This window comes from Branchiostoma lanceolatum, chromosome 17 (assembly GCF_035083965.1).
Source record: "Branchiostoma lanceolatum isolate klBraLanc5 chromosome 17, klBraLanc5.hap2, whole genome shotgun sequence".
NCBI lineage: Eukaryota > Metazoa > Chordata > Leptocardii > Amphioxiformes > Branchiostomatidae > Branchiostoma > Branchiostoma lanceolatum.
In genome coordinates, this window is record NC_089738.1 from 4375585 (window position 1) to 4390373 (window position 14789).

General features: G+C 39.3%; 1 protein-coding gene across 2 annotated transcripts in view; it reads right to left on the reverse strand.

Annotated features, from left to right (window-relative positions):
• LOC136422700 (unconventional myosin-XVI-like) overlaps nucleotides 1-14420 on the reverse strand; it is a 36055-nt gene extending 21635 nt beyond the window's left edge. For both annotated transcript variants that reach the window (XM_066410537.1, XM_066410536.1), the window contains exons 1-15: nucleotides 14151-14420; nucleotides 12747-12817; nucleotides 11816-11959; nucleotides 10538-10646; nucleotides 9277-9401; nucleotides 8386-8511; nucleotides 7934-8009; nucleotides 6954-7143; nucleotides 5459-5603; nucleotides 4855-4965; nucleotides 4257-4322; nucleotides 3067-3294; nucleotides 2174-2288; nucleotides 1428-1575; nucleotides 769-877 (exon numbers count right to left, since the gene is read on the reverse strand). In XM_066410537.1, the coding sequence (XP_066266634.1) occupies nucleotides 769-877; nucleotides 1428-1575; nucleotides 2174-2288; nucleotides 3067-3294; nucleotides 4257-4322; nucleotides 4855-4965; nucleotides 5459-5603; nucleotides 6954-7143; nucleotides 7934-8009; nucleotides 8386-8511; nucleotides 9277-9401; nucleotides 10538-10646; nucleotides 11816-11959; nucleotides 12747-12817; nucleotides 14151-14379 (1992 nt within the window). In that variant the 5' untranslated portion in view covers nucleotides 14380-14420. The remainder of the gene's footprint in view (nucleotides 1-768; nucleotides 878-1427; nucleotides 1576-2173; nucleotides 2289-3066; nucleotides 3295-4256; nucleotides 4323-4854; nucleotides 4966-5458; nucleotides 5604-6953; nucleotides 7144-7933; nucleotides 8010-8385; nucleotides 8512-9276; nucleotides 9402-10537; nucleotides 10647-11815; nucleotides 11960-12746; nucleotides 12818-14150) is intronic.
• Between the last annotated feature and the right edge of the window lie 369 nt (nucleotides 14421-14789).

Below are 14789 nucleotides of genomic sequence, written 5' to 3' on the forward strand. Positions count from 1 at the left end.
AAATGTATGGCAGCATTTGATATATAGTCAAACCTAGTCGGGCAACCACCATGCATACATGTAGTCTACCAGACTAACTAAGCCGGCTATAGGTAGAATATTTGCCAGGGTTTCACTTGAAGGCTCCCAGGATTGCATATTGGAGCCTCTCTGTAGCTGACTCCCTTCATACAATTCACTCTATTTGGCCAATTTCTACTATTTTCCCAGCGATCCGCCGGGCCTGGTAGAGGCTACACCATGCATAGGCAACCACGTCCAGTCAAAGGCCACACTAAAACAGTCCGGTCCATTTTCACATACTTTTTTTAGTTAACCCCACCCGGTCCTGAACAACCACCTGTCCTCAGCAACCATTTTGAATTCCTTATTACCGCGAGCGGTTGCTGAATCCAAGTTTAACTATATCTCAAAGACACCACAATTATTAGGTTTCTTCTTTGTCTTCTGATTCACTACTGCCTCTAAAGAATCTCAAACAAACCATAAGTGAATCTAAAGACATGTCACTGCATACAAACACTGGAGATACTGTTAAAGATATTGTAAATGTATTTAAGATTGCATGGTTTTATTTCGCGCTAAGACGAAAATGGAGTGCTTGCGGTGGTTTTTAGTTTGCAGCAGCGCTATAGTCTCACACTGCTATGTACAGTATTGGAAAAAATTATAAAACCACCGCAAACATTTCTGCATTTACGGTTTTCTTACTTAGTTATCTTTAAACTTTCATTTGCCATGTTATTACAGAAATAGCGGTGAACGTACATCTTTGTTGAAGCCGACCGTCTGCAGACTTTGTCTGAACTTGTCCATTTTGTCCTTGGCAGTCTGGGTCATCATGGTCCGAAGGTCAAACCCGCTTCTGTTCAAGTACCTACAGAGGGGGGAGGGGGGCACTGTTCAAGGTCATTTCTTGTATACCTGTGACATTCTTATATCATTTGTGAAAACTTACCAGAAAACCCTGTTTAAGACTCTATCTATCAGACAAAAAAGGTCTATTGCAGTGTTGTTTCCTGAAGTTGACAAGTCTTGCTTCTTAAAATGGAAGATCTCATACCTCTGTGAAATAGTAGAAAATCTCAGACAGTATCTCCATGAGTTTTTGCGAATTTCTTGTTTCATTCATTATTGTGACTTTCTCCCTAATTCTGTCTGTGCATTTTCCTGCAAGCCTGCTGGGCCAACTTTGGACCTGGGCCGAGCCAACCTTCCCATCCTGCCAGTTTCCAGTTACACCATCTTCCGCCTCACATCCTATCACTCTACAACATTCAAATAACAACGGACACACTCCAAGACAAACAAAATACACAGACCAAAAACAATAACTATTTTCACAGACTCTGAGGTAACCATCACATATTGTTAACTAAAAAATAAAGACGGATGGAGTTGCTTGCTACAGCGCCCCCTACATGTACCTGTGGTACTGCGGGCCCTGCAGCCCGTAGAGGTTGTACTCATCAGGCGAGAGTCCAGCGAACATCAGGTAGAAGATGTGGAAGTTCCTCTCCCCTGGATTCTGATACACCACACGAGACTTCTCCAACAGGTAGTGGGAAATCCCAGCTAAAACATAAAGCACAGTTTAATACCAGTTTTTCACTTGAAAGTTCATCAGTGCTTACTTGGTAGAAGTCATTCTGAATCAAAGTTGACTGAGCAATCCACTGCTTCTGTCACGTCACAGAAGCAGTGGATTGCTGACATCCCTTGACAAAGACTGAAGCTGATCAGTCAAAAAATTGAGAGCTCAATTTTTGTTGTTGATCTGTAGAAAATGTTGCTGTACTAAGACTTAGTCCAATTTTTGTGTTCATATTGCAGCTTTGATTTAGACCAGTTCTGTCTACCTGTGACAAGTTTGCACAGTAAATTTAGAAAAGTACCTTTCAATAGTCATACAGTAACAGCTGGTCAACCAACCACATGGCACAGCCAACCACAGCCAATCACACACCACATTGAAACAGTCCTGTCCAATTTTACCCTCTTGTCTGGAGCAACCATCCCGCCTACCAACCATTTTTCCTCAGTCCCTTGAGTGTAGTTGTTGAGACCAAGTCTATAATCTATATAATTGTTATGAGATACAGTTCAACAGGTCAGTATCTTAACTGGTAAACCAGACAGGTACATGTATGTATATTGTTAAGACATGCCACACCTCCTAGCACTCTCCCCTCCCTGCTGAAAATGAGCTCCAGGTACTTGGCGAAGCGACTGGAGTTGTTGTTCATGGTGGTTTGGGCATTCCCAAAGGCCTCTAGCAGAGGGTTGGCCTAAAGTGTGGATATGGAGGAGGAAAAAAATACATTCTTAGAGAGTGTGTACATTACAATCTGATACAAGTTATAACAATTTTTACATCAGATTTGCTTTAATCAATTTTTTGAAAAAGGTCTTTGATGTTTGAAGCAATAATATGTATTCTGCAAGTCCTTTACAGTTTGTGTCACTCAAATTTCATGGCACATGGCATTTTTTAGACCATAGCCTATTGGTATAAGAATGGGTAGAATCACATTTTTTAATAAGAATTGGCAGAATCGCAGTAGAATCACATTTTTTTATAAGAATTGGCAGAATCGCATTAATTTTTTTCCTTAGATAATGGCCGCTTGATTGCCGTACTTGCGAACGGGATCGGCTGTTCAACATCCAAACAACAGCGTCCCTTCGCAGTACGTGTTTGGACGTTTGAATACCTGACTTCAGTTGGGGAAGGTCATATTGAGGTCACCTGCTGGCGCCGAATGGCAGCTGTCCAGACCCTTGCGACAGTTCCACAAGGTGCAAGTGTTGAGCAAATATGTATCTGTTGTGTATTATGTGATTGTAAACCCTGCGGCAATTCAGCAGTGGCTGCCATTGCACGGGTAATTTCTGACCAATAAAACATTATTATACACTTAAGTTGAGTCTTAGGATCTAGAGCGTGAAGATGTGTTTTTGTTGTCTCTATGTGGTCTTGGGAAAGTTCTCTTAGCCTCTGTCACCACACATCGTAGCATTCCAAAAACTACTGGGAAAATATCCATCCACATTCCCTACAATTACCTGCTCTATCTTCAGGTTCAGCCCCCCCTCCTCACAGTCTGCTAGCCGCAGGAACTGGTTCACCATGTACTTGGCTGACTCCGTCTTCCCAGCACCACTCTCTCCACTGATTACACAGCATTGTGGGAGTTTCTCCATCACCAGACTATGGTAAATGGCATCTGCTGTTCCGTAGATGTGGGGGGGCAGGCTATTTCTTGCAACAACATTTTTGTACAACATTGAAGCCTGAAATAAAAGAGGGAGAAGCCATTAAAAGCTTATTTATCTAGTCCATTTATTTTGCTTTAGCAAAAGCTTCAAATACCAAAGTCTCAGATAGACTACCTTTAATACTATGTTGATGAAGGTTAGACGTCCAGGTAGTAAGATATGCCAAAAAACAGTTACTCAAGCAACTGGATAAGACTGTGAAAGTCAGACGTTTTAGACAGCATCCACTATCTTTCGTCAGTGACCAATAGAAAGATCTGGAGAACCAGGTTTTATACCAAAACTCTGAATTGAAATGTTAATGAGTAAAGACAATTTAGGATGGACTAACCCCTGTTCCTGGTGCTGAAAGACTGTTCCAGTACATTTGTTAACCTTTAATACTTAATAGAAATGGTGAGAACTATTTCTCTGAATAATCTAGTACTGGTCAGTGTAGGAAAACTTTCATGAAAGGTACTGTATCTAAAAAGACTCTCACTGTCTCAGTACATTTTGTAAAAGCCTGATGTTTTTATGTTTGCTTTGCCCCCATGGCACTTAATTCGGTGGTTATAGGAACGATTATGCCTTATCACACCATATAGACCTCAGGGCATTAACCCTATATTACAGAGAGTCGAAAGGCATTGTATGGACCTTTAAGATTATGTTGTCAATGCAGATATTTCATGTAGACATGACACATTTAAATAGGACCCAATTTCCTTAACATTATCAATAATAACCACTATCTATAGAAAGGACTTCTTTTTACATATATTTGTCAGATTCATCACAATTTGGTCAATTCACAACATTATGCTTCTCAAAATAGATGCAAAGACTGTTACACAAATATATGTTCAACATCGACCGATCCCTTTCCTTGGTGCTGAAAGACTGTTCAAGTACATTCTTTTTGCCTTAGAATATAAGGAAAGGTAGGCTAACAAACACACAGGATAAAGGTTGGAAGAGGTTGTAGTTATACTTACTGGAATAGAATAGATCTGCAACTCCTTAAAGGGATTTATTGCAACAAGGATTTCCCCAATATATGTCTGTAAACAAAAACATTAGAATAAGAACAACAACATAATTGGAATTAGCTATTCTCCCATGGTACAAAGCAGAATAGTATTCATGCACTAAATTTGTAGTGCGAGAGCCCTTCTTTTACAATATGGGAGCATATACTGTAATGCATTTAAGTCTGTGTGGTTTTTAATTCACGCTAAGGTGAAAATGGAGTTTTCATAGTGGTTTTAAGTTCGCAGCAGCGCTTAAGTCACATACTGCTACAGTATTGGACAAAAATGTTTGCGGTGGCTTTAAGTTTGCGGGAAAACGGTCACCGCAAAACTCGCGAACATAAAACCACCGCAAACATTTCTGCATTTACAGTACCTCAGTCACTTTATAATATCATGTTTTCCGCTCCCAAAAAATAAAACGTCAAATAAAAACTTATGAAAATAAACAGTTCATCACAGATGATAAAATATTTAACAAAAATAAGTGGATACCACTTTAGGCACTTGAAAGATGACAATTTGAAGACAAAGCAGTTTAAAAAAAAAAAGGTCCGCTTACATAAATCTGCTGTCGTTTGTATCTCTTGTGCATTTCCTTCAACAGGATGTCTTCTGTTAGGTCAGGAAGACTGGCAAGGTCATCTGTGGGGCTTGTCAAGGGCAGGATAGCCTGCACAAGATGGTACAACCAGGGGGGGAACGTCATATAAATGTACTAAAAGCTACATATAAATACATAATTTCATACAATCCCAAATCTACCCTTTCCTCACAACTGTTAACACACACAAAATCAAACCAAAATTCCCTTACATCCTCAAGTAATTGCAGAAAACAAAGTAACATATATCTGTTATCAAACTTATCACTCTTTATCGATAGTCACAAGGTCAGTTCCACAACAACAACAACAACAAAAATATGAGGGGTTAAGACGGTAGTTAAAAAGACAGTGGTCACATTTTTATATTCTATCTCCCTTCCTGTTAACCCATCAATAATTTTTCTTGTTAGGAACTCAATGCATCTTTTTTGCCCTGTTCATTTCCAAGGTCACAGTGAAGCAAGAAGACGATTGTACATGACTGTTGGCCACTTCTGCTCTAATCAGAACTCAAATATGGATCCAGCATCTGAAAAAGAAGTGTTTTTTGCAACAGCACCTTGTCAAATGTGATGTTTCTTCTGACAGTCTGGTCCCCCTGTGCAGGGCTGCCCCCCTCCCCCTTCGTCAGCTGCATCCCCTGCAGTAGAGTCTGTGCCTCTCCCAACTTGTCCTCCTTGGAGATGGACAGGTGTCTCGGACGACTGGGGAAACACATGGATCACCATGGTTACTGGCTTCTTTTGATTCCAACAGTAATATTTTAGCTATCTACATAACGTGACGTCATCCCAGCGGTGGATTGCTCACTCCTTGACAAAGACTGATGTTGTACAGTGGAAAATTTGGGTAAGTCCAATTTTTGTGCTGGAAATTACAGTTAAAACTTGTTTCAGAATGACTTCTTCCAACACAGATGAACTTTCAAGCTAAGTAATGTTTTAGTATACATAGGAAATAAACCATTGTTATCACAATGTACTGACAATTGTTTACTTCCTTACACATACTCAACTTCTTCGTCAAGCTTGAAATAATCAGAAATCTTTAACATTCAACTTTCAAAAACTTGTACATGGTACCTGACAACTAAATACATGGGGGGTCAAAAATTAATGCAAGTAGTTTTAAAGCAGGCTCGATTTTATCAAATGAGTTGAAATTTGGCACAAGGGTAAAGGCACATATCCTCTTGAGACTGAAGTACTGTAAATGCATTTAAGTTTGCGTGGTGTTTATTTCGCGCTAAAGGGAAAATAGTCACATACTGCTACAGTATTGGACAAAAATGTTCGCGATGGTTTAAAGGAAGCCAAAAGGTATGGTTGGGAATCCTACTACATTTGTATACTATGCTAAATATACCAAAAAGTATAGTCTCCATCGAAATTACATTAGTCCGTGATAATTCACCGCTATATCATTAATTTGAAAATCGCGGCATACGCCGCTGTCTGGTGACCTCAGTTGACCTCTACTGCCTCGTGACCCCGGGTGACGACCGCGTGACGTCGCAGGGCTTACATTCAGTGGGAGGGGGGATATCAAAGTCTTCATTTTCAAATGGATTCTCTTTAATCTCCATGATCTAAGTCTTTAGAGTTCGGACAGCAATGTTTGTGAGGCACGCGGGGAGCTAGCAAGTGTTGTTGTTGGTGGTGGTCACGTGGGACGCTCAGCCCTGTGACGTCACGCGGCCGTCACGCGGGGTCACGAGGCAGTAGAGGTCAACCGAGGTCACCGGGCGGCGGCGTATGCCACGATTTTCAAATTAATAATATAGCGGTGAATCATGACGGACTAATGTAATTTCGATGGAGACTGCTATACTTTTCCATATTATCTAGCATAGCATAGTAGGATTCTTGACCATACCTTTTGGCTTCCTTTAATTTTGCGGTGAAATGGGAAAACCGTGAACATAAAACATTTCTGCATTTACAGTATCTCAATTTATAGTTCAGATTTTTATGAGAGGCTCATTTGATTTCAAGATGACCACCACTTAGAAGTCCGTCAGAAGGAATTAGAGCAACATTTAAAGAAAATCTCACATAGTTTTGCTGTTGAGTCTGACTAGGGTCCCTCCGATGTCTTCCTTCTCTTTCTTCAGCTGCTCAAAACTCTTGACTTCGTTCAGGAACTCAAAGGCCTTGGCCACGATGTCCTGCTCGGTGGGTGACTCCTTAAAGTCCTGCTCAGCCTTCCTTAGAACCTCCTCGATTCTCTCAGTGGCTGCCAGGTCTGAACAGGGGGTAAAAAAAAACAAAAGAAGTGTGATGAACTATGTAGAGAATTTGTTAATGAAGGTTAGACATCCAGGTAAACAATATTTGCAGAAAAATTCAATCACTTTTTCAATGTCACCAAAAAATTATATAATTATAGGGTTCACATCATCAGACAGTTGTCCGAACTTCTTCATGACAAAAACATGTTCTATGCTTATCTGCTATAAAGTATTCCGACAGCATACATGTACATAGTTTACATTCTAATCTGTTCATCCTATGATACCCATTGCAGGGCATGAAATACTGGGTGCATGTGCACCTTTGTGCACCCAAAATTGGAGCTGTGAATCTAATGTTTTACTGTGGGTGCACCAGTGCACCCAGATATTTTTCTAGGCGATAGGGTAAAGGTACCATTGTACACTAGTATAACTAGACAGTACAACAGTATCAGAAAAAGCATTAGAACCCTTTGTTGCATTTTATTTGATGTATTTCTTGACATTTGAAATTTGATTACAGATTGTGAAGTTCTTGATTACAATTATTATAATAATAGCATTAAACTGTAATTATGTTTTGCTGACATTCAACTTATTTTATGTGGTGCACCCAAATTTCTTTCTGTGCACCTAATTCTCTTGGTTGGGTGCACCAGTGCACCTATTTCCAAAAATGAATTTCGAGCCCTGTATTGGTGCGTTGAAATACAAAATGTAGTAACAATCCTTCCCAACCCATATTCAATGTAATACAATTCAGTGACTATCAATGACATGAAAATGTCTAGAAGTTCTCACCAGCAGGTTTAGCACCATTGTAAGTCTTCACATGGGGGTTAGCATCAGCCTTCAGCAGCTGTTTCACCACTTTCAGCTGGGAAAAAATAAATGGTCTTATGATTTCTTAAATTATGACAATTATCATTTTGCAGTACTAGTGCCTATAAGTTGCATTGAAGAACTTAACTAGATGTAAAGGATGTGTAATGTAGAACTTTCAAAAGACAGTAAGGGATTCAAAGGTTACAAAATCAAAATTAATATTGCTTTGTAAACATGAGAAATTTGAATTTATGATCTCTTGATACAATTTATAAGGAGAAATTATATCAAGAGTTATATAGCAAGACAGAATTATCAAGTGTTAAAGATTTCCCTCTTAAACTAAAACTTTTAGTAGCTGCTAGCTATATAGTGGTTGCAAACTGCAACCAATTGTATCAAAGACATTCTAATCATAGCATCCTCACATGTCCATATCTTGCAGCTGCATGCAGAGCCGTCCAGCCGTCTTCATCCACAGCCTCCACCCTACAGCTGTTCTCCAGCAGAACCTTCACTACATCACTGTAGCCATTGGCACTGGCTATGTGCAGCTGTACCAGAAATCATAAGCATAATTATTATATTCAAGTCTAAGGACACGATTCACTGCTACGAATTGTTATATAAAGGATTCACTGCTAAGAATTGTTATATAAAGGATTCACTGCTAAAAATTGTTATATGAATGATTCATAATGCTAAGAATTGTTATATATATAATCTTAAAAAATAACTATAGCTACATAAAGCTTACACTTACAGTACATTGCTGTAAGTGTAGCTCTTAGTAACAGAGGCCTTTCTAAAAAATGTATGTGTTGAAATCATAACAGCTACAGCTTTAGACAAGCGTACAAAGCAATATTCGTCATACTGATGCTTCTGCAAACATGTGAAAAGTCGGTGAGATATAATTTATGTACAAGATAGGATGTTGATGCTCAGGAGTGAGTGAGTGAATGTGGAGCAAGTGAGTGTTAGTGAGTGAGTGAGTGAGTGAGTGAGAGTGAGTAGTGAGAGAGGAGTGAGTGAGTGAGTGAGAGTATGGTAACTAAGAAGACTTTAGTGATTGAGAGCGAGTGAGTGAGAATGAATGAGTGAGAGTGAGGAGTGAGAAGAGTGCATGAGAGTGAGTTTGAGTCAGTGTAAGAGTTTGTGAGTGAGAGTGAGTTAGTGAGTGAGTGTGTGAGGGTGAGTTTGTGAGTGAGTTTGTAAGTGAGAGTGTGAGTTGGTGACTCGTGAGTGTGAGTTTGTGAGTAAGAGTTCATGACTAGTAAGTGAGTTCATGAGTTAGGTGAGTGAGTATGTGAGCTGACCAGAGTGGCCCCGAAGCCGTTGGGTACATCGAGCTGCTCCCCTTGTGTGATGAGTCCCTGTACATCTGCCAGCATGGCCTGCATGCTGCGCTGTCGGATCTTACTCAGGGCTGCCTCCGACAGGCCTGGAGAAGTACATGTACAACATGGAACAACGTCTATAAACATGCTTCTACACAGTGACTGTATATTGAACTTTGCTAACCTGGTTACCCCACCATCATCGGCTTTGCTGGGTTTGTGTGACATTGGGAGCCTTATTTGTATGCAAAGTACAGTTATTATTAGGCCACACCATTTTAATTTCTTTGTTAACAGAATCTTTAAAAAAAATGCTAGATTGGAAAATCAACAGGAAAACAGAATCTCAGAGGAAAGTTTGTACTTTGGTGCACACAATTTCAGGGAGTGAACAGGGTCAGGTGCAAGTTTTCACCCCAGCCTTCTGTTTTCATGATTTTTTTTGTGCTAAAATTAAAAAAAAAAAATCTGTTAACCAAGAAATTAAATTGGTGTGGCCTTAGCATGCTCTGGGAAATTTTACCAGGGCAGGTTTCAGTTCAGCTCACGATGTCACAGATTACTAACATACAGTTCAAACTCTACTACTGGATAGATTAGTATTGTTCACCTGGATGTCTAACCTTCATCAAGACGTCACAGGTTAAAACTTTGCAGGTTCTAATCCTAATTCTAATCCTATTCCTAATCCTAAAACACACCTGTTACTGACTTGGGACATAGTCTATTTGTCTTTAAGTTAATAACCTTTAAGGATTCCGAAGTTAAAGAAGCTTGTCATTTCTATACATGATTAGTTCACGCAACACTATCACAATGCATAGCAACGTCCATGATTCAAAAATATGATGTTGTTGTAATGTGAGAACTCACTGAAAATCGTCGCCGGGGTTTTTGTAGTCTCGCGAATCTAAGGGGATCATCCGATGCAATTTTTGCACGGTTTTAAAATGCTTCAAGTATGAAGTTATTACACGAATGTGCCAGACAGTGTTAGTTCATGTCACTACCATAAAGATTTCAGTGTTAAAGTTCCATTTCTTGGCCCCTAATATTGCTTTCATTGCTTGCCTTTATTTTAAGTAAGGTTACATGACATGTAAGTAGTTGTATGCCAAGTGTGTGCTGTTCCAAATGCACCCTTAAGAAAAGTGGTTTACAGGTTATTCTGTTCAGATTCAACTACAAATACTACTGACCCCATGGCTTGGGAGAGGGGAATCACCATCATTCAACTCACCTTTCTGTTGCATGTGGTTGTGTAGAATCTGCCTGACCTCTGACCCCACAGGGGCGTGGTCCAGGGCAAAGTTCCCATCTATGTCCATCAGGGATGTGTCGGCACCATTCTGAAAATCAGGTTCAACACTATAGGCCACTGGGTTGATGATAACCACATGATATTGTTTTCCCTCATTGTTAAAAATGATTCCAATAAGGCCATGTTAATTTGATTATATGGATGACATCCTCTGCAGACCCAGGACTAATGCGAGCATGTGGAAAAAAACAACTTTGGCAAAAAATAAAAGTTGCCTTCATTATGAAATCTATGTGATCAGGAGGGATGAACAAAACTTAACACACAGTATGGTATACCCAATGATAATAGATTCTTCATTTCTGTTCTTTCAAAAAGTCTTCTTTAACTTTGGGGTTGACTCTGGCATTCTACCATATTAATAATCATGCATTTTTCGAAATATTTTTTTTGCAATATACAGCATGCATTTTCTCATTTTGCTGCTGCTTTTTACGATTTACAGTACGGCAGAAAACTCTTCTTTCGTCAAAATGGATGAAAATTGATGCGCGCACGGACAGATGTCATCCATATAATCAAATCAACATGGTCTAATTCACAATTACTACCATTCATAATCATGATATATAAGCCCTGTGGATTTACATAATCATATCTATTTTCATAATCATGATGGAATTGAAACATAAAACAAACCTTTATTGGAGTCCCTGAATGGAAGGTCTTTAAAATGTTTAAACCTACAATACCTATCTTTGAGGTTTCTATTGAGAAGTATAATTCATTGTACTGTTAATTGCTATATATAGAATACAACATGGGGTATTCTGTATCACCCGAAGTACCAGCCCGACCGCGGGTAGGACCGACTCGTGGGGGGGCCGGGACAGAGGGTGATGCGGAATTCACGGTGTTGTATTTTATTTATGTCATACCCACCCGAGAAAACACAAATTTCAACACGGAATGTGCCAAAAGTTGAGGGAGTTTTGTGTCCTCGAACACAAAATTGTAACAACATTGTTTCCAACGTCCAAATCCGGTATTCGAATTTTCGACGGCGGCGCAATCAGCGCGCTCGAAATGCATTCTAAATATTCTATGGAAGCCCGTGTGATACAACTTAGAACCCTGTGTGATACAGAAAATTATCACACGGTACGGAAAACCCGTATCGATCATTTTTGCGGCCCAGGTACATGTATGACATAATGAAAGATATACAACGCTACAACACTGCAAGACTGTAGACACCATGAGTAGGAGGTGGACGATTTCCGGGCAGTCGTAGGCACAGGCCAAGTGTAAGGGTGTCCAGAGGTCATGGTCCAGTGTGTTGACCCCCGCCCCCTTCTGTACCAGGATCTCAGCAGTGGACACGTTGTTGTCTTTACAACACTGGAAGGGAATTGGAAAATAAGTTAAATTTCAGTTTTTGTCCGTTTTCAATAAAATGACTGTGCATCGCAGGAGAAGTCAAGAACAAGTTGTTGAGAATGCAGTAAAACCTTTTATCAACTTTTACTTTCATTTTTGGTTTGTTTTCAAAAGAATAACTGTACAATGCAACTCAGAAGTCAAGAACAAGTTGTTGAAAATGCAATGAAACTTTTAGCTTCAGTTTTAAAGTTTTCAATAAAATTACTGTTCACTGCAACTCAGACGTCAAGAACAAGCTGTTAAAAATGCGGCAAATTTTTTAGTTCCAGTTTTGGTCCCTTTTCAATGAAATTGCTGTACACTGGAAGAGAATATCAAGAAGAAGTTGTTGAAAATACAGTAAAATTTAAGTTTCAGTTTTGGTCCGTTTTCAGTAAAATTGCTGTACATTGCAAGAGAAGTCAAGAACAAATTGTTGAAAATGGGGAAAAAACTTTTAGCTGCAGTTTTGGTCCGTTTTCAGTAAAATTACTGTGCAACATGAATGGAATTAAGAATATACATGTAACTAAAGAATGATAAAGAATACAGCAAAATCAAGCCATACAGTTTGAAAAAAAAAGAACACCCAGGACTTCTAAAAATGTCACCCTTATAAAATCAGCTTAACACGTCAATGTAAAACATAAAATCAAACTTTCAGCTTATCAAAAGAACGTGACTATTACTAGAAGTGTCCCTCTTTTGACCTAAATTTCTGAAATTGAGAGTTGTAAGGTTGTTTGGCTGCTCTGCTGAGTCATACCTGATGAAGTAAGGTGACCCCAGTTGACCCGGCCGTGTTGGGGTCCACACCACTGTCCAGTAGCTTCAAAACTGTAACAAACATATCTGGTTACAAAACTTTCTGGTAAAACTTTCCTTGTAGTACAGAAAATAAGAGAGCAATGAATGAATGAATGAAAGACTGGTTTAATTCAACAATAAGATCACAATAAAATCCCACAATCAATAACATACAATTGCAGCCACAAAAGCAAGCGCTGAATTAAAGCATAATTTACGGTTACTAAATTTCTCACGTACACTGTATTACATACTGATAAGGAATCAAGATCAGTTATTCAGTAACTGGACAAGAAATGGTATCATTGTGTTTCTGAACATAAGTAAAGGTTTTGCATCTGAATTGAGAGATCTTTAATTTGGACCTGTGACATCTACAAAAAAATTTAGTGTAAGTGGGTGATATTTATACAGATTATGCACACTTTGATATAGAGCTCAATGCGTCATCTGTAGGGTGGTTGGAGACAAAATGTATGTTTTGTTGAAATCCCATGTAGTTGCTGTTGACACATCCATGTGTGTGTAGTGTAAACATGGTTGCCCCTAGCTAGTAGTGGTTTCTCAACCTCTGGTGACAAAGCTGACACCCAGATGTCCAGCCAAGGATATGTTGTCAGACGGAGCGGGCTCAATTATGCAATACATTGTTGCACATACGTACATCACGGGTAAAACCTTGCAAGCTATATAATTGTTTTCTTAAGATTGTCCCTTTCTTAAGGTTGTCCCTTTAAGGATAACAGTAGGTATTATGTCTCCTTAGTAACAGACTTTCATAAAAGTATCATCTCAAATTGTATTCTGATGACACACTATATTATACAATTGTAAAACAAGAATTATTGAAATACTATTTTGTTAGGTTTAAACTTTATACCAATTACAAATTCCTTGACATGCAAAAGTTACTTTCATTTCTAGTTGCAATCACAAGTTTTTCCTCTGCTAATTGCAAGTGTGTATTTCCAACCCTGCATTATACATCATACATTAAACAAAGCAAAATTCCAGCTTTTCTCAGTTTTGGTCCTTATAATTAGCTTACCCATAAGTTCTATCTTATTTATGTTTCATTTATTTTTATTCTATTAAACTTTGAAGTTGCAATATCGCAATACAGAGGTCACCCAGGCAGCGTTGCTTATACATGTAGTTATATATATACCAAGTGCCATCCATCGTAGACATTCACATACATGTATCTTTAGAATTGTTAGATATTATAGTTCAATTGTCAAGTTGCCATACATTGTATCTCTCGCAATTTTACGCAATAAAGTTCTACTTCTATAAAAGATAATGCAATACATCAAAACAATGTCATATACAATGTAAGAGATGGAGTAAATCATCAACTTACCTTCAATGTCATCAAACCTGGCCACAGCCTCCTGTAAGATAGTTTCCGCCCCAAACTCCACCTGTGTCCTCCTCCGGTTCTCTCTGCGATGTTTGCGAGCGGTGGTCTTGGCGTTGCCCGACTTCTCCCACTCCATGTAGGCGCGGATCTGGTCCTGCCGCATCCGCCGCACCAACCGACGACGCTGCTCCAGGGGCAGCTGCTCCAACACTGATTGGTCAATCTCCATGATGTAATTATAAAGTGCAAGCCTGTGTGTAAGACAAAACCCTGGCATTCTTAACATGTTCTTGATATTTGTGCATCTATCAGAGTGAAGCAGTGGCATCGCAGGAGCATAGTGTTTGGCCTAGAATGCAGAGGTCCTGGGTTTGAATCATATGGGTTCTCTGACTTGTCACATTGACGTTGTGCCCTTAGGAAACGTAGACACTTAACACAAATTTCCTCACTTCCCTAAGGTGAAAATGAGTACCTAGCTTCAATTAGGGACATCCCTCTGGAAAGTATGTGAAATGAAGGTCCCGTGTTTGAGAGAGCCACACCTCGAGCACGTAAAAGAACCCATCACACTAATTGAAAAGAGTAGGGGCCCTTCCTGGTTGGAGTGGATCGAATATATTTGTCTGGATACAGCGT